Source organism: Spermophilus citellus, assembly GCF_964194105.1.
Source record: "Spermophilus citellus genome assembly, chromosome: 11".
Taxonomy (NCBI): Eukaryota; Metazoa; Chordata; class Mammalia; order Rodentia; family Sciuridae; genus Spermophilus; species Spermophilus citellus.
In genome coordinates this window covers 128,277,144-128,304,147 of record NC_138192.1, presented here as the reverse complement: position 1 = coordinate 128,304,147, position 27,004 = coordinate 128,277,144, and the positions used below count along the sequence as shown (strand labels likewise).

Below are 27,004 nucleotides of genomic sequence, written 5' to 3'. Positions count from 1 at the left end.
AAGACTCTGGCCAGCTCACTCACTGCTCCTCCTCTGGAGAAAGTGACCCCATGATTATCACGCCAAACCTCAGATCAGATCCACCAAGAACAGTTACCAATTGTCCAGACACTGTGGAGAACACGACACCGTCCTTGTGCTTAAGGACATGCCATGATGATGTCACCTGCCACGCAGAATACAACAGGGTGGTTTACAGCACTTAAAAGCAGCCTGACCTTGGCCGAGATGCAGAAGCTCTCAGCTCACCCTCCACCCTGCTCACCTGCAAGACGAGCTCCCAGGTCCCAAACATCGGTCCAGAGGATCAAGAGAGACAATGGAGGGGAGATCCTGGGCTCCCTGGCTGAACCAGGGAGCATGCCCACCTCTTTAGGGGCCAGATGCCAGGCCTGCCAGCTTGACCCTGCCTGCTGTGCCACCAATGCCACACAGGACTGCCCCGGAGAGTTTCCCAGCCCGTGGCGCCCCATCATCACGCAGAGATCAGTCAGAAGTAAAAGATTTTTATTTTCTACAGACACTTCTGAAAAGAGATCTAATAGAGAAAATATACAAAGCATTTAAGAGTTTCATCTCCAGAGCACCTGAGTCTGACTGAGGCGCCGAAGCCTCTCCAAGGCTCAGGGCTGGAGACGGTAGCATATAGAATGTCAGTAAAAACATGCAAAAGTGAGAAGGATAAGGAAACACACTGCATGCCCTCCAGCAGAGGGGTGGATTCGGAACAGGGGGCAGGGTGCACAAGTACCAGGTGGCTCTCCCTCCCCCTCATCTCTACAAGGCCGGGCTTGGAGAAAGCAAGAGTTCCCCCCACTCCCAGAGCCGGCAGCTCACGGACAAGGGACCCCCTGCGCTATGCCCCGCTGTTCCGGCCTGGCCGTGGGACCCGGCTTGTGCTCCCAGGTGCCAGGCTGGGGGCCCTGGCTCCTTACTTCTTTGGTTCCACTCAGAGAACAGTTGTGCTTGACAGACTCGTCCCACCCCCACGCTCCAGGCTCCTGCTGGTGGGCAAAGGCACTGACAGGAGTCCTGGGGAGTCCCCAGGACAGCCACCTTCCCTTGTGCTCTGGTGGGGTCCGTCCCTGGGCACATGCCCCCTCCTCAGCCTACACCCCAGCGCTGGGAATCAGCAGAGGAAGCTGTGCCCCTGGGAAAAAGCCTTTGAGGGCTTTCCCAACTGGGCCGGTGTTTCAGAACCTCCAGTCCCACCCTGCCAGGCCCCTCCCTCAGGTCCTTCCCCTTGGCCCAGCCATTGGGGACCCAACTTCAAGACGGTGGGTCGCAGAAACCATCTTGGGTGTCCCCTCCTCCCCCACCCCTGAGAGGTCAGCAGAGGCGGGGGCCTCGAGAGGTCACGGCCCTGGTACCGGTGACCGGCAGGGCTGGAAAGGAAGGGTGGACATGTCACATCTATGGAAAGGTGTCCAAAGAACAAGCTAAGCAAGGGAGAGAGAGAAGGGCCAGAGAGTGGCCGGAAGGAGAAAGAAGAGGGCAGGGGCGGGCCTGGAGGAGGAGGGCCTCACACCACCCCGCAGATGAGGGTCTCCACCACGAAGGTGTTCTCGAAGTGGCGGATGGCGTTACAGTTCTTGGCCCCGCGCTTGTTGATCCCTGGGAGGAAACAGAAATCCCAGTGAGGTCTGCGTCCCTAACCAGAAAGGACCTCAGGACCCAAGGTGGCGGGGGCACGGAAGGCCTAGGAAGTGACGCCCAGATTCACACCAAGCTGCACAGTGGTCTGAACCCAGAGGCTGGAGCAGCCTGCCCACACCTGCCACTTCCTCTCTGTGGGACCTCGGGAGTGTCACTTCACCTGTCCATGCCTCCGTTTCCTCATTAAGATGACACTGGTGACGTGCACAGCAGTGCCTGACATGTTAAGTGCTCAGTGAACCTTAGCTGCTGTCCTGCTGCTGTTTGAGCTCTCGGACAGCTGGGGTTTGGGGCCAGGGACAGGGGCCAGCCACTCACTCCTCCGGGTAGCCCGGCGCCGCAGCCGGTATGTGTCCTTCCCACTGCACAGGTGGTAGATGAAGGAGCCCAGGGCCTCCTTGTCACTGACGTGCTCGGTCACCACCATCTCCTCCTGCATGATGTACGTCTGCGGGAGGTAGGTCCCTCTCTGCAAAGGGAGAGGTCACAGCACAGGGTCAGGACCAAGGGCTCCCTCCCATGATTTCTGCTTGTCCACCTCCATTGTGGCTCACATGTGCCCCCTGCTCCCACACCCGAGGTGCCCAGCTCTCACCCAGAGGCCCCTTGCTGGCCTTTCTGATGTCCCCAGGCCAGAGTCTGTGCCTCTACTGTCAAGACCTACGGCATGTGTGTGGTCTGGTCTCCCACCCCAGGGGAAGTGCTCCTCATAAACTTGAATGCGAAGGTCTTGGAGTTCTCAATGAGTGGAGAGAGAGGAAAAGCACAGAAGTGACTCTGGGGATATGGACCAAGGGGCGATGGAGGCATGACCAACCTGGGGTGCAAGAGCAATGTTCCTGGGTCCCCAGGTCTGGTCTCCAGGGGAGGAGGGCAAGGAGGGACACGACGCTGCTCACCTTCACATTCATGAGGAGCTCCCAGAAGTTGCGAGGGGGCAGCACGATGGTGGTGTTGAGCTCGATGACGTAGCACTTGTCCAGGGAGATGTCGTGGTAGGCGGTGAGACCCTGCGCAGGAGGAGGTGCCAGTCTGACCCGAATCCCTCAGGAGTGGTGCCTCCCAGATTCCCAGACTCCTGGGTCTTCCCAGCCTGTGCCACTTGCTAGCTGGGCGCCTGCTGGCCCAGCGCCTTGGTTACTGCACAGACTCTGACCGTGGGCTTGCAGAGCTGAGCAAGGTTTGAGACACATGATTATCTCCCAACTGTGCATTTCCTCAAACCTGTGTGGTCACACCATCCTTGGGGACAGTCTGGACCTCACAGAGAAATGCTCTGTCCCAGGTTCCCTGTGGGACTCTGCTGCAGGCCACCAGGACACAGCAGGGTTGGTGCTGAAACCCCTGCAAGGCTTTGGGAAGCAAGCACCTGGGCAAGAGGGCTGGGCCTGTGCTTCACTGGCTCCCAAACAGTCGCAGACAGGAAGGTTACTTCAAGGGGGAGGGGACTGGCTGGGAAGGGCATCAGGGGCTCCCACAGTGCTGGCAATGTGCCACAGCTTGATGCGGGTCAAATGCACACCTCACACACCTCTGCAGAAATACACTCAGTGTTTTGGCAATGGGATGCCCTCCCCCTTGACCAAATGTGGGCAGACACAAAGACCCTGGACTGGCCGTGACAAGCAGCATCTATAAAAAATCTCCCACTGCTAATCCACACTCAGGGATAATGGCATTACCTATACAATGAAAGCAACGTCTTTAAAAGTCTGGTGTTCAAATGTAGACATCCACTACAGTTTACAAACGCCCCAAGGATTCTCTCTTTGGCTCCCGCTCCTTGCTCCAGGTGCCCAGGATGCCCTCCCACCACCCCAGTCCTGGTTCCTGGCCAGTTGCTGGCTGACCACAAGCTGGCCTTACCCGCTGGAAGTCGTGGATGATGTCTGCAGGGTCCCCACCACCAAACTGGGGCACGGGAACATTGATGCGCTCGTAGTTCTCTTCGAGGTAGATTTTCACATCCTCCTCCAGCTCCATCCGAGTCCGGACCTGGGAGGACAGCGAGTCCTCGTAGAGCACGCCACAGTGGAAGAAGTTGTCTCGGGCCAGCTGAGCAGGGCGGGGGAGAGACAGACCGTCACACAGCGCTCCGGACACGGTCACGGCCGCTTACCTGTGCACCTCATGTCCCAAAGGCCTGGGGAAGCAGGATGGGTGGGGCCTGCGAGGTCATTTCGCAGCCGGGGAAACAGAGAGTGGAGTCAGGCTGCAGCCTGGAGAAGGCACTTCATAGCTTCACAAATGGAGGAGGGACTGAGCAGGGGCGTGAGGTCCTAGGAGGAAGACCGCTCCAAGATCCCCATCTGCAAAGTGTGCTAATCCCTAAGGTCCCCTCTGATCTCAAAGGCCATGATTCTGTGAAATGGACCAGAAGAAAGAGCACCCACCAGCCCCACACCCTTCACAGAGGAGACACCAGAGAAAAGCTGGGGTGGGGCAGGAGGGTCTGCAGGGGAGACAGGAGAGCTGGACAGGCTCGGGAGCCACCTTGGTGACATTAGGAGGGCAGTCAGGAGCTTCGAGCCAGCACAGGGAGATTCTCCACCATGCCCAACTCAGACAAGTCCCAGCACAGGTCCTGGTCCCTGAGGAGCCTTAAACACCATGCCGGCTGCCCCCCAGGTGGGCAGGACCAATGGCGTCATGAACAAGGGAAGTGAGGCAGTGTGAGTGGTGTCAGTGGAGCGACGGGTGACCGGTGCCCCTGACTTCTCCAGGGCTTGGGGATCTCCAAGGGACTGCCCGACCCATAACTGTCAGAATCCCTTGCCAATCAGTGCTCTAAGGAGGCTGAATCACCAGCAGCCCAGGGGGGCGAGGTGACAGGGCTGGGCCCCACGGTGGCTGCCAGGCCCGGGCTGGATGCCTCACATGCTATCCCAGGGGCTGCTCTGAGACGTTGGCATGGCCTGGGAACCTGAGTGGGGTGAGGAACCCCAGAAGGGCCTGCGTGGGGACAGGTGGAGCCCGAGCAGGTCCTGGGTTTGGGCCACAACAAGAAGGGGACCAGAGAGGCCCTGCAAGGAGAGGGGTACCTGCCTCAAGTGGGCAGCAGGACAGGTGGATGATGGGAAGGCCGGACATCCAGGCCACCGACAGGCATGGGAAGCCGCACCTTCAAGCACAGGCCTGGAAGGTGTGCGGACCGTGGGAGTTGAGGCCTGGGGGCGGGGTGGGGGACCAGGGAACACAAACCCTTCAGTAATGCTCACGGTGGAAAACTGGGTGACAACAAAGTTACACACTTAGGGGTGGGAGGGGACAAATGACTGGCAAGCCCCAGGCTTGGGTCACCTTGAGACTCCCCATTAGGTGCAGCTGTGTCTACCCTGTTATTCTATTTTTAATTTAACTTATCTTCAGTTGTGGTGACCTCCCCCCCTCCCTCCCCAGACTGGGTAGCTAAGCCTGGAGCTCAGATCCCCAGGGGGTGAAACCACACTCGGGGGCGAGGCTGTAGGCAAAGCGAGCTCCTCTGAGTCGCCCTCCTTTCCTTCAAGGAGGCCGCAGTGAATCTGTGCCCACCTCCACCTCTCCTGACCCATAACCCCCATGTGCACGCAGGGCCTGGAAGGAATCACCCTTCCAGCACCACCTTGGAGAGGCCCTGAAGGAGCCTCAAGGGCTGCCATCGGAGATCACAGTTCCAACTGTTGCTTAAGTTTCTGGTAACAATGCCTCAGGGTGCCAAGGAGAAGGGACCCCAGTGCTCCACCTGGATCAGAGCTTGGTTCCCCAGGGAAAGAGGCCGAGTTGGGGGCTGGCCTGGGCCTGCCTGGGCACTGGCTCCCACCTGACCATCCGTCCACTACTCCCAGGCCTGCTGCGACCCTCCCTCCACTCCTGCCCCCAGGCCGCCCTTCTCCCAGGACAAGCCCCGGCCTGCTGCCCCTCACCTGAGCAAGGAAGAAGTATCTGTAGATGTAGACAGAGGCGAAGACGAGGCCCATGAGCAGCACGACTGTGCCCATGGACAGGTAGCACACGCCCAACGAGCCCCCCTTCTTGGAGTGGTGGTAGGGGGGTCGCTCCTCCTGTGGACAACAGTGGGGGTCAGCCAGGCACTGCAGAGGATACCCGCTTTCCCCGAGTGCCATGACCCCTCTGGCTGGGCCGAGAGTGCCTCGGAGGAAGGCACAGGGCAGCACATGTCAAGTGAAGGACAGAGCCTGGCCAGGGTGTCGCAGCAGAGGGAGATGGAGACCCACCTGGAAGCCACCTGAAATGATCGGCTGGGGGACAAGCAGACACATTTTGAGCTACCTGTGCTCTTAGCCCTCTCATTACACCAGCTTGACCCGTCTAGTCTTTCAATCACAAAATGGGGGACGTGCCCACGTGGGCTTAGTGACAGGACTAGACCAGGGAGTCAGTAGGAATCGGTTGCTTCTGGCAGCCTGGGAGATGCTGCCCTGGGCAGTGGGGAGCTGGGAAGGGCACTGCGCCGAGGAGTGGCGAGACCAGTCCTAAAGTTGGAGTGCACAGGACAGACTGGGAGGAGGGAGGGGAGGTGGGAGACGGGATGGAGGCTGCTGGGCTCTACAGACGTGTTCACTGCCTGTTGGGACAGGGGCTCCAGGAGGCGGAGTGTCTGGGCATGGAGCTAGTCCTTGGCCAGGCAGCCCTGGGCCTGCAATCCACTACGCCCAGCCCTCCTCTAGGGCTCAGCAGGGGAAGGCTGTGAGTAGTGCAGTCTACAGGGTGAAGTTTGGAAGCATCTAGAAGTAAGGGGAACTCCCACCAGGAGGGACACGTGGCTGTCAGGAAGGCCAGCACAGGAGGCTCCAGGAAATAACTCTCGCTCTGTGAGCCAGATCTGGGCTCAGGATCAGAGGTGCAGGGCTGCCAAGACACCAGCGGGACCCAATTCCAGGCCTCAGGAGTCTGGGGTGGGGTGAGTGTGAAACTCCACACTGCATTGTATGGGGCACTGGACGGAGAGTGACCAGGGTCACTGGTCATCTTTCTGTTTGTCTCCCATTGCCCTGGTCCCTGTGCCCTCACCCAGGTTGGCCCTCAGTCACCCTTGGAAATGCTGCAAAACCCTGGGCCTGATTCCAGCATCTACCACTCAACCTTTCCTTCTGTGTCCAGGTATGGCTGAGGGTGAGGTCAGAGGCTAGTCCCCATAGATACCCTCAAACCTCAAGAAGCTGAGGCAGAATGGTGGACCAGGAGGGCTCAAGTCCAGGAGCCTAGATCCCCTTATTCTGGCTGCTTGCCTAGACCACCTGCACAATGAGCAGGTGAGACCCACCTCTCAGGTCCTTTCTTGCCAGACTCTGGGAATGTGTGCATGTCCTTTCTCCTGTTACTCTGGGGGAGGGTTTGGGAGGTGGGGACGTGGTTTGTGTCTAAGTTACTCAAGATGGGTCCTCATCTCAGCACCTCACAGAGGTTCTGGACTAGTGGGGTACAGGTGGGTTGAGGGGCTTGGGCTTCAGGGAGCTGGGATGAGCCCCACAGAGGGCCTCATCCTTCCCTGCAGAGTACTCTCCCTGCCCCAGGCCCCAGGAAAAGAACAGAAATCGCCTGGAAGACTCCCCATACCAGACTATCCATCAGCAGGCCAGTTGGCCCCCAGTTTCCATGCTATGGGATGGGACCCCAGCCCATTCTGCACCCCACACCTAGTTCTGCACTGCAGAGAGCTAGCCTGGGACAGCTGTGAGGTGGACTTTCCAACAGGCTCTCCTGGTCAACACCAGTAGCCTAGGTCCACCAGCATCTCACAGGAACAAGCCACGAGGTCCTGCAAACAAGCAGCCAGGGGAAGTGGCAGCCATTCTGCTTTTCCAGTGGTTACCACTGGTCAAGGAAAGGTGGCTGACCCAGGGCCAGGCCAGGCCACCTGTACCTGATGTGAATCCTGCATTCCAAGGCCCTAGTTGTTTTAGGGGTTCATGTGGCATAAGGGGGCCCAGCTTTGTGTGGGCCCAGGGGCCCCGTCACAGGGCAGAGCAGCCCTACTCTCCCCGGGTCATCAGGTAAAGTGTGGATAGGCTTCCGGACAGGGGTTTTACTGGGATTAAGAGACAAAGAACCTGAGAGCCCTTGGTGGAGCAGAGCACCAGATAAAAATAGCAGATCTCTGCCGAGTGTTTCCTTTTCAGGGCTTCGCTGCAGATAGCAGCAGAGGCTGCACAGTGCCTGGGCTTTTGTTCTTTCTTTCTGGAAAACTAGAGAAGTTAGCTTGGGAAAACTGAAAAAAAGAAAAAAGAAAAGGGGAGACCCTCAATGGGCTTCAAGCAAGAGCCTGGGGACCTGCTCTACCCGGGACATCTCCATGTAGGAGGCCAACTTGAGTGGCCCCTGCTGAACAGGTCCCGGCTGGCAAGGTCCAGCCAGGACCCTCACTGATTATGGGGATCCCGTACCTTACCTGGATGCTGCGGGTGAACCCCTCTAAGTTACCCCTCTCCTAGCCAGGGGCAGTAAGGGAAATCAAAACACCCCACCCCAGACACATTTCTTTGGCCTATTTCCAGCTGGTGACTCAGACCCTTCCGTAACTTCCCTGGCTACTTCCCCAGCGGCCGGCCTCAGGACTCAATTTCGCGTCGATAGCTCATAGTACTCTTTGGGCTTCTGGCCCTGTGTTTGAGTCTATGCCTCCCATGCCTATAATAAATTTTGTTTGTTTTTCCTGTTACTCTGTCTACTGGCCGTTCATCTCATAGGCTAGAAACGATCAAACGCTTCAGAGGGAAAAAGAGAAAACATGAAATTCCCTTACATGAATAAATGGCTCTTTTGGTCCCTGCAAGGGACACCTTCAAGCACCACCTGGGTCTCAGCCACCCCTTGACCCACCTGACACCCTCCCGCCCTCAGAGCCCAACCCTCAGAAGCCTCAGGACTGAGCCCTGTTGTTGGAAGTGAAGTGGGGACCACAGAGCTCAGGACATCCCTGCTGGGGAACAAAAGGCTCAGCACTGCCCCTGCCCGCTGGATCCCAAACTACACAATCAAGGTCAAGGCTCAAATTCCAAAGCCCTGGAACCCTCCCAGTCTCCCTAGGCCCTCACTGGAGGCCATGACCTTTGGGTTATCAGACCCTGTCTGAGGATGGTGTGGCAGCAGTGGTCTGGCCAGCGTCCAGCCTTCCTGGGAACCCCTCAGCTCCTCCACCTGTCATGCCAGTGGCCCAGAGAAATGCTGCTCCCCACGCGGAGCAGTAACTGACAGCGAGGCACGGGGGCTTCCATTTAGAAAGCAGGAGAACATCCCTACTGTTTCCAAGGCAACACGCTCTCCCAGCATGTGAGCCAGACATCCAGGGACTTGTGAGGAGCTTGGGCCACAGCCTGAGGCTTCATGGATCACAACAGTGCTGTTCAGGCAAGCCAGAGGCGAAGAGGACAGGGAACTACCAAATGAAGCAGCAACGCAGACCCCGTGGCTGGTGGGGAGAGCTCTGCAGCTGTTCCTCCTCCACAGTGTCCAAATTAGCCCTGAGCAGATTAAACTATTCGCAGCCTACTTGGGGAGGCTGGAAAGGACAGCCTGTCTGCACGGGTCAGTGGCTGGGTCCGGCTCTACTCGCACTCTCTTCCCCCACCCTTCCCATCCTTAGCATCTTTCCCTTCCCAGGCTGCAGGCTCCAGGCCAGAGGTAAGGGTGCCAATGGCAGATGAGACAGCTAGCCGTGGGTGGCAGGAGAGGTGAATGTCCACTGTCCCCCTGAGCACACAGAGCCCTGAGTACATGCCACGCGCTGACAGGGTTCAAGGATTCCCGGAGAGTGGAATCCCACCCCTGTTCTACTCTCCAGTCTGAGGACCCTGTGGGAAGTGCCTGGGGCAGGGCTTGGCTGGGTGCAGGAACGCTCTCTCCCACTCCACCCCTGACAGTGAAGGTGGCCGAGAACAAGAGCTGAGGAAGGGTGCAAGCTAAGCAAAGCTCCAGGCTGGAAGGGCTGGGGGTGGGGGTGAACGGCTGCAGAGCTGGGCTACAGCGATGTTATCACAAACACCTTTGTCACTAGGAGAAACCCTCGGTGGCAGTGTGAGGACAGTCTTGAACCATGCAAAGACTGGCAAAGGAAACAGAAAAGAGGGACCCGGGGAGGGCAGCAGAAACGCCAGGGCAGTGGTGCCTGCCCAAATGCCAAAGCCCCCTGGGCAGGCTAGGAAGGGACATTGTCCCTGAAGTCCTCATTCTGCCGTGGAAAAGGATGTGGGGCTGGGCAGCCCTTTCTTGAAGGTCCTTTTGGCCCAGTCCTCCCAGCCAGCGGGCATGGGGGCCTAGGGTAGGATTCCAAGCTGGCAGGGGACCCTCCCCCACTGCTCTGCTTGCCAAGGGCCAGAGGCCCTGATGCTCACAGAAAGTGAAATCTGATCCGCAGGTATGCGGGCTGGGGGATGGGGCACACAGGGGCCATTAATCAAAGGCAAATGTCAAGGAGAAAATTAACAGGCTGAGATGACTGTGTTTAACACGTCCCCTCAGCAGCCCCCAGCCTGGAGCCTGTGCATGTCCACACCCACACGAGGAGTGTGGGGAGAGAAGCCGCTGAGGGGGCAGGCCCACTAGCAGGCGGCAGTGGCGGGTGTGCGGTGGGACTGGGGTGGGGTACTCCCCTCTGTCCAGCCAAGGGTGAGGCTGGCTCCCCACTAGCGGCCCATGCACGGCACAGGTTCCTCATTATCTCAGTCTAAACACCACGTGGAGAGGCTAGCAGCTGGAGGCCCAGCTGGCCCCACCCCGCCCCTTCCCCAGCCCACCGAGGGACTTCCTTCCCCCATAGGTCTGGAGACAGATCCTCCGGTTTCAGTGTTTGTTCAGAGACAGGGGCAGTCTCTCCTGAGAGAGTGCTGCGTCCCCCTCCCTTTAGGACACAGGTTGCCTACCGCCCCAAAACCCTGGGCTGCTCATCTGTTGAGAGTGGCCCTCTCAGGGACTGCCAGGGCCGTGGAAACCTTGGTTTTGAGAACAGTTCAGACACCACAGAGGGCTGGGGGACGGGTGGTCACAACCAGTCGGAAGAGACCTTCTAATATTAGCTGTCAAATCCAAATGTCCTGTCTTGAAAAAGCAGCCCTGGGGGCCTCCAAGACTGCTGGGGTCTCAGAACCCCAAAAAGGCTGATATTCTGTCTTAAGCGACAGCTGCTAAATGGGCCTCCTGCCCGCTCTCATTGCTGGGGTGGGGGAGGCCGGGCTCTGCCAGGCACGGGGCAAGGGGGGAATGTGCCCTGTAGCTAGGTGGGGCAAGAAGAAGCCTGCAGCAGTGAATCCTTCCAAGGCTCCAGGTCCAGCAGAAAGGCCAGAGCCAACATGCAACAACCAAAGCCCCTTGTACCGGCTCAGGGCCTCAGCAAGCAGGCAAGTTCCCTAATACCCAGTTTCTGTCCTAAAGGTGCTGGGTTTCCATTCCTTCTTCTGACTGCCCTGGCCTCCCAAGCTCCAGATTGCCAATTAGAGGGAGGGGAGGCCACTCAGCAGGCTGCAGGCCATCACTAACAGCAAGCAGGAGATTGTTGATATTTCCATTTCATGCTGAGAGAGGGCAAGAGGCTGTCAGCTTCAGAGCCCAATAAAAGCCAGAAGCTGGATGTCCATTACTGCTCAGGCCATGCTGGCAAGGGAGGTCAAAACAGCCCACCACCAAATAGACTTCTTTTGCAAATTGCTGAGACAGCTCTTCAGCAGGAGTGCAGAAATGGGACTAGCTCTTAAAAACTGTCCTTTTGTGGGGACAGATTTGCATCTCTAGAGAAAGTAAGTCAAATACATAGTGGATGCATCTTGAAGTGCCCCTGCCCCGCCTTGGAAAGAGCTTTTCACAGGACTAAGTTATCTAGGCATCTTACCCCAGACCCAGAGATGACCACAGGTGGCTTTTGGAGGGCTGTTAGCTGGGAGGCCTCACCCATGTCCGACCACCTTTGTTTGTAGTGACCTTTCTTCATCTCACCCTTCCATAGCCTGTGACACCCCAAGCTATGCAGTGTCTTCCTAGACACTGCATAAACTTCAGCCCAAGGGCCTCTCCTTTGAGACTCATCCTTTGTGTTTGGCTCCCTGCTTAAATGCCAACAATTTTATGCTTTTTCCTGATAATCTGCGCATTGTCAGTTTATTTTACAGACTAAAATTATTATTCTGATACTGAGGATTGATCCCAGGGATGCTCAATCACTGAGCGATATCCCCAGCCCTTTTTAATATTTTACTTAGAGACAGGGTCTTGCTGAGTTGCTTAGTTGTTAAGGCTGGCTTTGAACTCAAATCCTGCCTCAGCCTCCCCAGCCGCTGGGATTACAGGCGTTTGTGGCCACGGCTCCCAGCTAGACTAAAATTACTTTGCCTTCAGAAGTTAATGGGAAAATTGAAACTTGAAACTTCACCACACTGGACTCTACCATCCTGCCCAACACCAGCTTCCATGGGAGAATGTATCACTCCTACAGAATTTGGTGGATTTTGCCATGGAATTGGAGTTATAGGGATGGAGCTGGTGTTATATCCTTCCACTGCTTGGCTCGGTCCTCCCTCCTGAATTCCCAAATCCAGTGGCTCTTAGCAGCAGAGTCCCAGTTCCTGGTCTTGGCTGGGGGTCTGCCCCTGAGAGAAGCAGCTGGGAACAGATAAGCTGCCCCTCCTGCTGAGAGGAGGGGGAGAGGCTGGCTCCCTGTGGTAAAAAGGAGGCTTGCAGAGCCCTTGGCAAATATAAACCCGCAGACAGCAGACAACTGTCTTCAAATGGAGTGGGACACCCACTCTCCAACTAAGCTTCGGATGAAGATGGCACTGCTCCCGTTGGGATGCCCAACCTTGCCAGGGTGGTCGCTGATTTCTTGTCGCTCTGGACCTCTAGCTGTTGCAGCGACCACCACACAAAAGTAGGGTGCCAGCCAGGCCCCTGGCATTCCTCACTGAGGGTCTCTGCTCAGGCTAACCCCACCTCTGAGGCTTCTCTCCAAGATCATCCTTTGCAGGCCCCCAAATACCAAGGGTGAGACTGAAAGAGAGCCACAGAGAACTTGGAGAGGAGACGGGAGTAGACTGGGACCTTCGTCCTTAGATGGCGGAGCCGGGGCTTAGTGCGCCCCAAGATCGCTGATGCCAGAGGCCACGAAGATACCTTTGCAGGGTCACAATGAAGCCAGACTGGGCCAGCTTCCCCTCCCTTCCCGCCACACGTCCTGCCCTCTGGGCCCTTCCCCGGACACACTCCACGAAGCTCAGACCGTTTTCCACGGCGGAAATGCCTTCTTCCCCCTAGGCCAGCGGGAAGGCGGGACGCACCGAGGCCCGCCCCCACAAAGCCGGCCGGAGACCCGGGGATGCCGAGGGCACTGGGGCAGTGGGGGAGCCCTCCCGCCGTGGCGGGGTTGGGAGCAGCCCAGCAGGAGGGCGGAGAGGGGACAGCGAGACCCGGACCCCAAGGATGGGGTGGAACGAGGACGCTGCGCTCGGACTCGGTATCCTCGGAGGCGCGGCGGGGTCGGCTCTGGTTTATTTCCATTTCATCACCTTCTGGTCAGCCAGTTCCAGTGCGGACCAGCAGCACATTCTCCATCCCCAGCAGGCCCTCATTTTGGGACGAAATCAATGGCCCCTCCTCCGGCGTTGGCACCAGACTCTCCCCCTCCACCGATTTCCCAACCAATCGGGTCCCACCACCCTACTTGGGGGAAACTAGGTCCAGCCCTCCTCCCATCCCCCACCTGGGGACTTGATTCGCGGCCGCTCCCCTTTGATTGGAAACAGACGCCAAGCCCCCACCAACATTCCCCGAACTTTCAAGGACCAGACCCCTTCCCCTATTTTGGAGTAAGGCCCAAGGGTCCCCTCCACTTTGGAAGAGACCTTGAGCGCTTCCTCACTTAAGGTCCACCGCTTCTGCTTTCTGCTGTCACTTTAGTGCAAGACCCAAGCCCCTTGCCCAATTTGGGATGGAGACCCCATTCCCGCTCGGCTCGCAGCTCCCGAGTCCCGACGCGCCTCGAGCAGTCTCGGGGGCCAGCAGGACGCGTCCGGATTCCCACGCCCTCGCCGGAGCCCCGGCCCCTCTCACCCTAGCCGGTGTCAGCAGGATCTCAGCGGCCGGAGCCGGCGCCGGCGCCGGGGCCGGGGCCGACGCCGACACCGATGCCGAAGCCTTATCGGCCTTGTCGCCCTTGATGCCGGCCACGGCGGGCTGGAAGCTGATCTTCACCATGGCTGCGCCGGCCCGCGCGTCCGCCTGCAGCCTCCGCCTGTGCAGCCTCTGTCTGTGCAACCGCCGCTCGGTGCGCTGCAGGCACCGGAAGTTTGGATCCCGTTCGCGTCGGTGTCTCTAACCCCACCCCCAGCCCTGCCCGCCCCCGCCCCCCGCCCCCCGCCCGAGGGCCGCGTCGCGCCTGCGTCCCCCGCCAGCCCCGGGCAGCCCGGGGGCCAGTGAAAATCTGGGACTCTCTGCGCACCACGCTCCCTCGCGCTCTCGCCTGCAATCATTAGGCCGTCACTCGCGGACTCAGTCCCCTCGAAGCCTTGTCCCTTCCCACCCTCTCCCCCGATCTGCAGCCCCCCCCCCCCCCCCCCCCGGCAGCGCCAGTCTTTGTTACCACGGTGACGCCTGGCAAAGCGGCTTCTCCCTCAGTGCCTCAGCTCCCCTCCCACTTGGTTTCCTCCCCTGGAGACGCCGAGCCCCGTCGTACCTGCTCTCACGGCCCCCTCTCAGACTGTGCTCGGCGGGGAAGGGGACCTCAAGGCCAGGCACAAAGCTGCCTGCTTCTGTTCTGGGCTCTGAATACATCGCCACCTCCACTTTCCATCATGCTTCCTTCTGAATCCTTCATTCCCGCAAAGCCTTCCTGGGCGCCCCTGGGGTGCACGCTGAAGCCGCGGGGAGTCGGGGAGTAGGGGGGTAGAGAAGTGAAGGATCCCCCTGCGTTTGGGCTCCCCGCGTTAGCTTTGGCGTGTCACGGAGCGGCCCCGTCCCGCCCTTTTCTCTCCATCAGGGAGGATGGCGGTGAGTGTAGTGGGGAGATCCCCAGGGCAGGGGAGCGGAGCGGGTGTCCAAGGCTTGGGTTCCCGTCAAGATTCTGCCCCTACAAAGCATCATTGGCATTGGGAGGAGCCAGGACTCCTGCTGCAGGGGCGTCTCTTGGCACCCAGAGCCCTGGACCTTTCTTTCCTTGTTCCAGGCTGGGCCAGGGACAGTGTTGTTTCTTGAAGGCAGGGGTGTCTCCCAGATTGTGAGGACAGTCCACCTCCTCTGCTAGCTCCCCTCCACCTGTCAGGTCCTGGGTGGCTGCCTGGAACCCTTGTTGCCCACATCCCAGACTTGGACGTCCTGATTCAGATCTGGGATGGACCCAGCAGCCTTGAGGACGGACAGGTCAAGCAAGAACTCTATCTAACTGATGCTAAAGCCACCAACTTAGGGAACTGTGAGAGAAATGAATGGGGGAGGCAGAAGAAGATGTGTTGGAAGAGATGAGGAGGAATTTGATTTGGACCAGAGCCTTAGGGCAAGGTGGTGCGACTCATTAACCAGCAACTCAAACTCCAATGTCCACTTTCTTGTTTTGAGCAGCCAACCTCCCAGGCCTTGCTTGGCATGTCAGTAGCAAGCCTCAACATTCATGCCTCCAAGTACCCTGGTGTGTCCAACGTTGTGTTAAACTCTGTGGCAGAAAACAGAAATGCCAGCAACCCAGCAACCAAGGATCTGATCATGTTAAACCTCCTGTCTGCTGAATTCTCTCACATGTCTTAAGTTATTTTCACCACAGCCTCTCTGACTTACCTGCGAACCTCCTGTGACAGAAACTAAAGTGACTAAAACTTAGGGTTGCTGAGCAAGTACAAGGTAGATCTCTGGGAGGCAAGTCAGGGCCATCTGACTCGGTCCTCTGTGGCCTGAAACTGGCAGGTATATGCTCCCCTTCTTCTGGAAGGCCTTCACTGACTGGCTGGGGCTAAGTCCCTTTGCCTGAGCACCCTCAGCACCACGTGCTTTTCCTCATACCCTTCCTTACCCTGACCATGGGCCCCTGCCAGCCAAGGGCTGGGCATAGTCCAAGTGCAGTGATTTCTAAACGTTTTGGTCTCATTACCCCAAAGAGCTTTTGCTTATGTGGGTTATGTTGGTCAACATTTACATAAGAAATTAAAATTCCAAAATTTTACAACATGAGAATATACATATTCCATTGACCTGCAGAGCATCCCACATGAAGCCTAATAAGAGAAGGAGAATGGAAAGGGCAAATGACATCTTAGTATGGTTGCAAAAATAGTTGTGACCTTGCAGACCTCCTGAGTGGGACTCGGGGACCACTAGGGTGTTCAGATCACAGAACTGATGCTTTCTGCTAGATGCTTAAGAATTCATATGTCATGGATTCTAAGCTACCCTTTTCTTCATATTTTAACGGAAATTATTATATCTTTTACAATTATAATTGGCAGTGTTTGTTCTTCTTTAATGTCCCTAAAGTAATGTTGTGTCTTTGAAGTGACAGTATTTTAGATCTGATGGAATGCAGCGTAACTAGTCAATCTCCCAGGGCTCCAGGGGGCAGCTTGAGGCTTCTCATGATAGACTGAGCTTTGTGGGACAGGGTCATGGTGAGCCGGGTGTGGCACAGCTGAAGCTCCATGGAAGGCAGATCTGGGTGGGAACAGATACCAACAGAGTGTGGCTAGGGGACAGGGAAGGGAGAAGGTCAACTGGGCAGGAAGAGTGAACTTGAGCTCAGAGCCCTCAGCTCAGCTTGAGAGCTGCCTTCTCACCAGCACGGCCCTTTCATCTCACCCAATGGGCAGAGCTTTGGCTGCCCACCTCTGGTGCCAGGCCTGCTCAAGGGTTGCTAAGTTCTGTTGCAGAAAAAGACACCACCATGTTTACCATGGTATGAATGACCATCTCGGAAGGGTGCATGTGTCAAAGGCTTGGTCCCAGGGTGATGCTGTTGGGAGGTGGTAGAACGTGGCAAGGCCTAGTGCCGGTCCTTAGGTCACTAGGAGCATGCCATTAAAAGGGATTGTGGCCACCCAGCCCTCCTCTCTTTCTCTCCTTTTTGTGTCCCTAAGGTGAGCTGTTCTGCTCCACTGTGTACTCCCACCATGAGGTGCCACCTCAGCACAGGACCAAAGCAGTGGGGCCAGTGGATCATGGACTGGAACCTCCAAAACTGTCGTTCAAAATAAACCTTTTTTTCTCAATAAATGAATTATCTCAGGTATTTCATTATAACAATGCAAGGATGACTGTTTTGCCCCAACACTGGCTAGGAATGGAATTTCTTTAGGGCCATCTTTCTCCCTTCTCTTTGGAGCCCGCATTACTGCTAAGCAATTCAATGGCAGCAGGGGAAAGTGCCCGGGAGCTTTGCCTCCACCCCCCCCCACCCCCGTCTCCAGTGTCCCTTCATTTTCACTGAGGTGATTTTTAAAAATTAGGTAAAATTTAATATAATCTTGATAAAGATATACATCTATGTATCCAACATACCAATCAAGATATAGAACATTCCCATAATCCCTGAAAGTTCCTTCCAACCTTTTTCAGTAAATCTATAGTTCTTTCTTTTATTGGCAACCACTGTTCTGATTTCCACTGCTGTGGATCAAGTTTTGTCTGTTCTTGAACTTGACATAAATAAAGCTAATATGTACTCTTTTGTGTCTAGCTTCTTTCCCTCAACGGAATGTTTATGAGATTCATTTACAAGACTTTGCATTTTTTTTCTTAAGTAATGTATTTTGTTAATATATTACAGTTTGTCTATCTATTCTCCTACTTGTGGACATTTGGGTTGCTTTCGGTCCTTGGCTATAAAGAATAAAACAGCTGTGAACATTCCTGTACATGTATTTTGGTTAACATATTTTTTTTTCCTCTTGGGTAATAGCATCAGAGAATGAAATGGAAATGGTTCATCCCAGAAGATAGGCATAGAATCGAAGGTGCATGATGTAAAGTGAATTAGTTTTTAGCTGGTTCTATCATTGTTTTTAAATTCTGTACAGAAATCCTGCCTGATCTGGGCAGACCACCCACATGACTTCCAATATGGTGCACTGCTGCCTAGGAATGGAATTCCTGATCAAACAGTTCTCTAAAGTGACTGCACCACTTCGTACTCCCACCAGCAATGGATGAGAGTTCTGTTGGCTCCACAACCTCACGACATTTGGTGTTGTCAGTCGTTTTGGTTTTGGTAGATCTAGTTGATAAAATAAGTTGTTTTGTTGTAGTTTTAGTTTGCACGTCTTAGATACCAATGGTGCCAAGCATCTTTTTAAGTGGTGTTGGCCATTTGTGTGTCTTCTTTGGTGAAATGTCTGTTCAAGCCTTTAGGTCATTTGGAAATTTACCTTATCTTTTAATTTTTCACTTGTAGGAAACCATTGCATATCCTACATGTAAGTCCTTGGATGGTGACTATTTTCTCCCAGACTGACTGGCCTTTGCATTTTCTTAATTTTGTCTTTTTTTTTAGAGGTTTATAATTTTGATCAAGTTTTGGTGTACACATTTTTAAATTTTTAATTTGTGATTATTGTTTTTTAGTGCCTTATCTGAAAACAATCTTTGCCCACCTGCAAATTGGAGAAGACATTATCATTATCTTTCCTTCCAGGAGAATTATAGTTCTAGGTTCTATAAACAGGCCAATGGTCCGCTTTTGTCGTCGTTTCTGGGGATCAAACACAAGGTCTTGCACCTGCTAGCAAGAGCTCTACCACTGAGACACCCACCAGCCCCTTGGAACCATTTGTAATTGGTACGGGGCACTCAACCACTGAGTCACATCCCAGCCCTGTTTTGTATTTTATTTAGGGACAGGGTCTCACTGAGTTGCTTAACGCCTCATGTTTTGCTGAGTCTGGCTTTGAACTCATGATCCTCCTGCCTCAGCCTCTGGAGCCGCTGGGATTACAGGCATAAACCACTGCCTGGCTGAGTGGTGCACACCTGTAATCCCAGCGGCTCCAGAGGCTGAGTGGTTGAGTTTATTCTTTACTTTATGTCTTCTAGCACCGTTTTGGAAACTTCTCACTGAATGCTTTGGCATTTTGGTCAAAAGTCAGTTGATAATTTAAATGCGGGTTTATTTCTGGATTCTTTGTTCTGTTATATTGATCTATTTTCTCTATCCCATACCATTTCCACACTGTATTGATTACTGTAAGATTTCTTTTTCTTTTTCTTTCAACTGTAATATTTCTAGTAATTATTAACATCAGATAGTGCGAATCCTGTGGCTTTTTCCTTCTTTTTCAAGATTGCTTTAGTTTTTCTAGATCCTTAGTATATCCAAATAACTTTTAGAATTGACTTGCCAGTCTCTACAAAAGAGCCTATTGGGTATAAATTGGACTTGTGTTAAATCTGTACATCAATTTGAGGGAAAAAGACAAGACTGATGTTCAAATCCATGAATGTGGTATATTTTTCTATTTGATTAGATTATTAATTCCTCTCACGAATGTTTTGTAATTTTCAGTAGAGGTTTTGAACATCTTTTTTATCCCACATTTTCAACACGTGCATTATGGTACATAATGATGGGATTTGTCGTTACATATTCTATGTCTTTTGTTAAATTTGTGCCTGTTTTATGTTTTTGATGGTATTTGTATATTTATTTCATTTTCCAAGTCTTTACTGATAATTCATAGACATACACAGATTTTGGGAAGATTGACTGGCGTATTAGTCCTTTTCATGTGGCCATAACATAATACTTAAGGCTGGGTACTATATAAAGAGAAGAGGTTTAGTTAGCTCATAATTCTGGATATTCAAGAGCATAGTGCTGGTGCCTGCTCAGCTCTGGTGAGGCCCTCATTGTGGATGGCATTGCAATGGCAGGAATGCATAGGAGAGAGATCCCCTGGTGGAGACAAGAGGGCCGAGGGGCAGGCCTACTCTGCTAACTGGCTTTCACTCTCTGTACACGAACTAATCTACTCCACACAACCAGCACTGACCCCTTCCCAGGGCGGTGCTCTGATGAGCTCATCAGCTTCTACTAGGCTCCATCTCTTTTCTTTCTTTCTTTCTTTCTTTCTTTCTTTCTTTCTTTCTTTCTTTCTTTCTTTCTTTCTTTCTTTCTTTCTTGTGGTACTGGGGATGGAACTCAGTACCTCAAACCACCTGAACACACGGATTAAGCTTTCAGTGTGTGACTCTCGGGGACAAACCATTTCCAAATCATAGCTCCTTCTTGTATTCTGAAATCCGAATAATCCATGGACTCGTCATTTTTATTCTATTAGACTCCCTTGGTTCTATACACACTTGGTCACGTCACCTGAGAACAGAGACAGCTCTTCCTCATCTTCGTAACTTATTTCATTCTTCAGGATGTCGACCAGCGGTGAGTGTGGACACCCGTCCCCCGTTTCTGATCTTAGAAGGTTCACCATTTCACCATGAGTGTAATTGAGCGGTGGATTTTTCATGGATGCCCTTCCTAGAGTCGTGTGCCACGTTAACGATGTTTTAGTCGATGGTAAACCAACTCGCACTGCCCAGTGATGCTGTCCTCATCTTCGTCTGGTGCATGCTGTGGTGCTCACTCAAAGATGAAATCTTATAATGCTGCGGGTCTCAGAATGAACGACGACTCAAGGGTCCTGGGGTTGATGTCACCAAGTACCAAGGTCCACTGATGATCTCTTGTTCCTCTTCCTGTCGCCACTTCTGATCCAAGAGTCACCACTATGCTCATTTCCTGGATAATGAAGACCTTTGCTTAATTTTTCAAAACCGTACACATGAATCTCATGGTGCATGCTCTTTTCTGATTGGCATCCTGAACACTATGATTGTGAGCGGCCCGGGGTGCGTATTGGCAGTGGGTTCAAAGTCCTGGTTGCATAGTACTCCTCATATACCATGATTCCTTATCAGTCCTGCTTTCGGGGGGATATTTGGGTGGCTTCCACTTCGGGGCTATTACCAACAGGGCCCCAGTCTGGCCCCATCCAGCCCCTGGGGCTTCCCTTTTGCCCAAGATCTCTCTTGGTACATGTACTCCCACCATGATGGCATACCGCCAAGTAAGCCCTCACCAGAGCTGAGCCAATGTCAGCACCAGCTCCTTGAACCTCCAAACCTGTGAGTCAAATAAACCTCTTCTAAGGGGCTGGGGTTGTAGCTCAGTGGTAGAGCACTTGCCTAGCATGTGTGAGGCCCTGGGTTCAATCCCCAGCACTACATAAAACTAAATAAACAAAATAAACCTCTTCTACTTATAAAGTGAGCTCACCTCAGGTATTTCATTATAGTAATGAAAATTGGATTAACACAGGTGAAAGTGGAAAACTGACAACTATATTAAAGAGGTAATTCTTTTGACAAGAGACAGATCTCTGGAAAACATAATTTATAAAAAAAAAAGGAAGAAAATACTAGCAGAATGAGAAAGGCAATATAAGTGCAGTGGAGAGTACAAATTGTAAAATCTTTTTTTTCACACAATCCTGTCTAAGAAATACAAATATTCTAAATTGGATGGTTTTACAGAACAGTACAAATGGCCAAAATGGATTTGAGGAGTAGAAATCATAATGGTCTATAATCAAGGAAACTATTGAAAAAAAGTTCTCAGGCAATTGTGTCAAAAAAAAAAAAAAAGTTCTGAACCATTTAACTGAGTGGTTCTTTCATATGAAAGGAACAGCTAATTCTATTGATGCATCAATTAATTTTAGGCATAGATTGCATATTCTCACACAAAAATCTGACAAATAAAAGAGAAAAACATCACTTTAGCTATGGGTAGAGACCCAGAAATTCAATAGCACATCAGAAGAACAGTGAAGTACCGCTGGGTAGGGGGTCTCAGGGGAAAACGGACATACATCGCTTTCGAAAATCTATTTGGGGAGAAATGGCTTTGTGGAAAAAAAACACAATGCTTAAGAAGTAATTGCTATTCAACTTGAAACGCATAGAGAAGCAGAAAGGAAAGAATCACATCTATTGTGAAAACCCATGATGACCACTACTAATGCTCCATTATTCTCCCTCCACATGTACATGTTTATGAGTGTGTGTGTGTGTGTGTGTGTGTGTGCGCGCGCTCCTGTGCATGAACCCCAGCTGGGGGCAGTTTTGACCTCCCCCAAACAGGAGCTTCAGCAATGGTCGGCGACATTTTCAGTTTTTACAGCTGGGGGTGACTTAGGAGCTCATGCTCACCGACACCTTGAGTTTGACATTGGAGGCCAAGAAGCAGAGCCCGCCTGTACTGCTGACCTGCTGAACTGTGAAGTAGTAAGTGTGGGTTTTATTTTTTTAATTATTATTATTATCATTTTTTGTAGTTGTAGGTAGACCGCATGTCTTCATTTTACTTGTTTATTTTTGTGGGGTGCTGAGGATGGAACCCAGTGCCTCACACGTGCAAGGCAAGCACTCTGCCACTGAGCCACATCCCCAGCCCTGTGGGTTGTTTTAAACCACTAAATTTGTGGTGATATGTTAAAGCAACAACAAGAATCTGATTTTTTCTGGCAGGATTAAAACTTCTTTTGTACTCGTGAACATCTTGGTGTGAATCTTTGTTCCAACTCAAAGTCCCTTTTAAAAGCATCCCCAAGCTACTCTCTAGAGAATCTTTTTTCAGGGCTGGGGTTGTGGCTCAGAGGTAGAGCACTCTCCTGGCATGCATAAAATACTGGGTTCCATCCTCAGCACCACATAAAAATGAAATAAAGGTATTGTCATAACTAAAAATAAATTTAAAAAAGAAGAAAGTCTTTTTCAGTTTATCATCATATTTGAGAGAACTGGCTACAGACTACCCTCATCCACAATTAGTGAAGTCATTTGAAACACATCCTTTAATTTGATAAGTAAAAACATATACCCCATAACATAATGTTTTGTTGATTTTTTTATTCAGAAAATTAAAAGGGCAGATATTTGCTATATATATATGTATATTTTTTTTTCCAAAAAATAACCTTTGGGATTCATCAGTTCTAAAATTTTTCTATTTTCTAATTACTTCACTCCTAACTTTTTTTTTTTAAAGAGAGAGTGAGAGAGAGAGAGAATTTTTTAATCTTTATTTTTTAGTTTCCAGCGGGCACAACATCTTTGTTTGTATGTGGTGCTGAGGATCGAACCCGGGCCGCACGCATGCCAGGCGAGCGCGCTACCACTTGAGCCACATCCCCAGCCCCACTCCTAACTTTAATATTATTTTCCTTCTCTTTTTTTTTATGTTGTTCTTTTCCTAACTTTAAAAAAATCGCTAGTGAAGATGAACTTTAAAAAAAAATCATGTTCATTATGTCTCAGTCTACAAATTGGAGGAAATATCACCTATAGGCAATAATGATTAATAATATGAGATAATAAACAGCTCAGAACTTGGAAATACTATCACCCAGATCCTGTCTACAGCTGGGCCACTGGACTAACTGGTTCCCACTGTTGTCAACACACTGCAGGGGACATCCTTTTCTACTACGGTAATTCCTTCTGCAGGCTCCCCAGCAGGAGTGTGAAAAAAAATTTTTTTTTCAACTTCAACATTTCTTAAAAAAGAATAATATTATTTTATCTGAGTTTTTCAGAATACTGTTCAGAAAATCAAAAGGCCACAATTAGGATTATAAATTGGAACTACATTTTGAGGTGAGTTGTTTTGGACCAATGAAGTGATGCCAGAAAATTTAACTTTTTAATTAAAATGAAATACTTTGTTTTTCTGCAGAGACCAGCTGTGTGGGTAACACAGAAATTTCCGACAATACAGAAAGTCAGCTGTGGTGGTTTCCCAGAGCCAGAGCCTTTACCACCAAGCTCCACAAACAGCAGGGGTGTATTGTCTCTGGGTTCCAGAGCCCTGCAGCAGGCAGGTTCCTTCTGGGCTGTGAGGAGAGTCCCCTACAGCCTCACCCCCAGCCTCTGCAGCTTGACTGGCAATCTCTGTGTTCCTGGGTCGTGTAGTTTAGATCTGAAAATCCCCCGGGGCTCACCTGTGTTGAAGGCCAGGGTCCCCTGCCTTAGCACTATTGGGAGGTGGAGGAAACTTGAGGAGGTGGGGCTTAGTTGGTCTAAGAACTGGGCCCTACCTAGGGCCTTGAAGGCCATCTTGTCACCCACCCCGTCCTCTCCCTGCCTCTCTGCTTCTTGGCTACCATGAGGTGAGTAGCCCTGCTCCACTGCGTTCTCCTTGCTTTGATGTTCTGTCTCGCCCAAGGCCTGAGGCAGAGGCTGAGTGACCATAGACTGAACTCTGAAACCTTGAGCCAAAGCGATTCTTTCCTTCTTTAAGTTGATTTTCTCAGGTATTTTGGCACAGTGACAGAAAGCTGACCAATTAACACTCGTGGCATATAGACATGTCACCTGACCTCGGCTCTGTCCTCACATGACATTCTTCTTTTCTGTGTGTCTGTAGCCCAATTTCCCTTTTTCATAAGGACACCAGTCATTGGATTAGGGCCCATCCTAATGACCTCATCTAGCTAAAGGCACTCCCCATTTCCTGTTCCTGAAGTACTGGGGATTAGGACTTCAACATATGAATTGGCAGGAGGTGGGGAGGCAACAATTCAACTGTGATCAGCTTCCCAGGATAGCTGCTGTTGTTCATATCCATAGGCCCTTGGTGTCCCCTTTCCTGCATCTTCTTTCCATGCCCATTGCACACCCACAGGGTGCATTTTGTACAGAGGGGGATCATGTGGTTTCTTGAGCTGCCTTTTCCCTTAAAATGTCTGAACACCTTTCCATGTCAGCAGACACAGATTATATTCTAATGGGTGTATAGGCTTCTACCTTTTGATGCAAGGCTTTTTATTGGATTGGAGAATTCTTAGGGTTTTTCCAAAAATTTTTTTTGTAGATGGACACAACATTTTTCTTTATTTTTACATGGTGCTGAGGATGGAACCCAGTGCTTCATGTTTGAGGCAAGCCTCTACCACTGAGCCACAACACCCCCCCCCACCTGTGTTTTAATTGGGGAACTTGAGAATGAGGACACTCCTTCAATGTCCAAGAAGGGGGCAAGATGGAAATGAAGATTTCATTACTCGCAGGTCCTGGGTGTACACTGCCCACCGGAAGCCACACACCACTGAGGTGTGGAGCCCGTAGGGAACTGGAGACTGGACCTGGAGCACTTGCCTCACTCACGGGGCGAGGGTGGGGAACATCAGTGGGGCAGTGACTGGGCAGTGCAAAGCTGGTGCAGAACTGTTACCGCTGTTGACCGGTGACGAGTCCTTGCTTCCCCAATGTTGAAGAATAACACCAGAGAGCACGCCGAGGCCAGGTCAGAGTGGAAATTAGAAGTTTATTAAAGGACAGCAGAAAAGACTTCTCCCAGAGGAAGAAGGGGACCCAAGAGGTGGAATCCGTGTAAGGGCGAATGTGTTCCCCTTTTTATAGATTTTGGTGATAGAATGTAGGTGGGAAGGGTTGGGGCACAGGTGGGCCAAAGAAGTAATCTGGGCACTTCGGAGTCAAGTTTGCTGTTCATTACCCGTTTCTTTGGGATGGGCTATCTCCAAATCTGTTGGGGCTGTTTCCTGGGCTCCATTAACATTCCGAGAGTTGCTCAGCTTTTCCGGAAATTCATTCCCAGCATGGCCTCCGTTTTAGATTTCACTGGACATTAGACCCGAGTTACCTAACTACATTGACTACCTAACTTTAAATCTGGCTTCAAAACCCCTTCCTGCAAGGAGCCGGGCTGTAGAACCCCGCTGGCCCGGGGCTGGGAGTGTGGGTTGAGGCAGAGCCCCGTGGCCTCCCCCAGAGCCCTGAAAGCGTGACCCTCTAAACCCCAAACCCAGAGCAGGGGTCAAGGAGGCCTGTGGCTCACAGCCTGCACCTCGCCAAACACCTGAGGGCCCTTCGGCCACGCGGTGGCTCTTCACCCGCGCTTCCTCTTGTCCTCTCCTGACCGTCCCCATGCAGCCCGGGCAGCCCTGTCCCACCGCTGAGGACAAACCTTGAGGTGCTCCTGGTCCCCTCTTCGTCTCACATCCCCCACTGAGTCTCTCTGCTTGTCCCCGGGGTCCGCCTCCCAAGCCTGTCCGCGCCGCCCGCGTCTCCCGCCGTGGTCCCTCCCTCTGTCACCTGGACGGCTCCCCTGGGTCGTCTTAGGACCCCGACCGCCTCTGTTCCTGCGGCCGCCAGAGGGCGCACGTGAAGTCGCCAATCCGAGCGGGCCCCGCCGGGCAGAAACCTCCCGCCTCCCCATTCCAGCCCCGGTGACCGGAGCCCGGCCGGGCCTCGCCCCCGCCGGGCCTCGCCTCCGGGGCCTCCCGTCCGCACCTCGCGTTCCCGGCACGCGACGCCCGGCGCCTGCGGGGCCTCCGCACCGCTGCAGGAACGTCCCCGCCGGGTCGCGTGGTGCTCCCCCAGGTGTCCCCTCATCGTGTCCGCCAGCCCTGGCTCTGGGTGTCCCTGCCTCCCTCTGCCCCACCGCTGTGACTTCTCTCCGTGGCTCACGGGGTGTGACCGCCCTTCTCCCGACCCCGCTGCGGCCCGGGTGCGTGGCCCCAGGACCAAGGTGGCTTCCCCCAGCGTCGGCAGCGCCTGGTGCGAGGAGCGAGCCCGGGCCACCGCGGGGCGCCACAGAACTGGCCGGGAGGGGGGGACCCGGCAGGTGCTGGGCCACCATTTCTCTTTAGCACGTACCTATTTGGGGGCAGAAGGGACCGCACTTCTCCTGGCGTTGAGTCGGGGTGGCTCTCAGCGTTTGTCGTCTTGCATGTGCATTTCCTCTGAAGAGCCTGCCCGGTCCCCAGCTTTTCTGTTTGTGTGCTACATTCATAAAAAGCAGAAAAGACCCCTTTATGTGTTAAGAATATTAGCTCGGTCGTCAGGAGTCACTGAGATTTTTTCATTTTGACATCTGCTTCTTTATTGCATACTTGGGTTCTTTTGATATGTGAATATTTACATTATGATTTTATTTCCATTATGATTTCTTCCTAAAGTTTCTGTCTTTTTAAAACTTCTATAGTCACTGATATATTCTTCCAGCCCTACACACACACTTCTTCAAATGTAAATTATGGGTCACCATTACATTTAATTTTTAAAAACGTTCTTGACAGTTGTAAAAATGCATTGTCTTGTCAAGACAAGTATGTAGATGGTTTTGCTATTTGCTGGCAAAAACTTATTGGGATTTTAATTGGGTTTGATTTAATTTGGGGAGAATCCACATTTTCAAAATCTTCCCAGCCAAAGAATGTGGTCTGTCTGTTTACTTTAAGCTTCATGCCCTCAGTTGATCTTCACACCTTTGTTTACCTAGGTCATACACTGATTCCTGGAATTCTCTATTTGAACTTACTATTATGGAGGCCAGCCTTCACTGGACACCATCTAAGGCCGGTTTCTCTTCCTGCAG

At 52.6% G+C, this 27,004-nt stretch overlaps 1 protein-coding gene across 1 annotated transcript; it reads right to left on the bottom strand.

The window, feature by feature from the left end:
- Nucleotides 1–492: 492 nt before the first annotated feature.
- On the bottom strand, nt 493–13,919 carry ITM2C (integral membrane protein 2C). The gene is made up of 6 exons (XM_081261154.1): nt 13,687–13,919; nt 5,559–5,696; nt 3,523–3,711; nt 2,556–2,666; nt 1,975–2,125; nt 493–1,614 (listed from the first exon to the last, which is right to left on the bottom strand). Exons 1-6 carry the CDS (start codon nt 13,828–13,830, stop codon nt 1,523–1,525), a joined length of 825 nt encoding a protein of 274 aa, XP_081117280.1. The 5' UTR covers nt 13,831–13,919; the 3' UTR covers nt 493–1,522.
- Nucleotides 13,920–27,004: the final 13,085 nt, after the last annotated feature.

Bases quoted from the DNA above. Each gene is read 5' to 3' on its own strand.
- ITM2C (XM_081261154.1), bottom strand. From the start codon at position 13,830: ATGGTGAAGATCAGCTTCCAGCCCGCCGTGGCCGGCATCAAGGGCGAC. The intron at 3,712-5,558 runs GTGAGGGGCAGC...CGCCCTGCTCAG, and splicing joins GATACTTCTTCCTTGCTCAG to CTGGCCCGAGACAACTTCTT. The intron at 1,615-1,974 runs GTGAGTGGCTGG...GTTTCCTCCCAG, and splicing joins GCGCCGGGCTACCCGGAGGA to GGATCAACAAGCGCGGGGCC.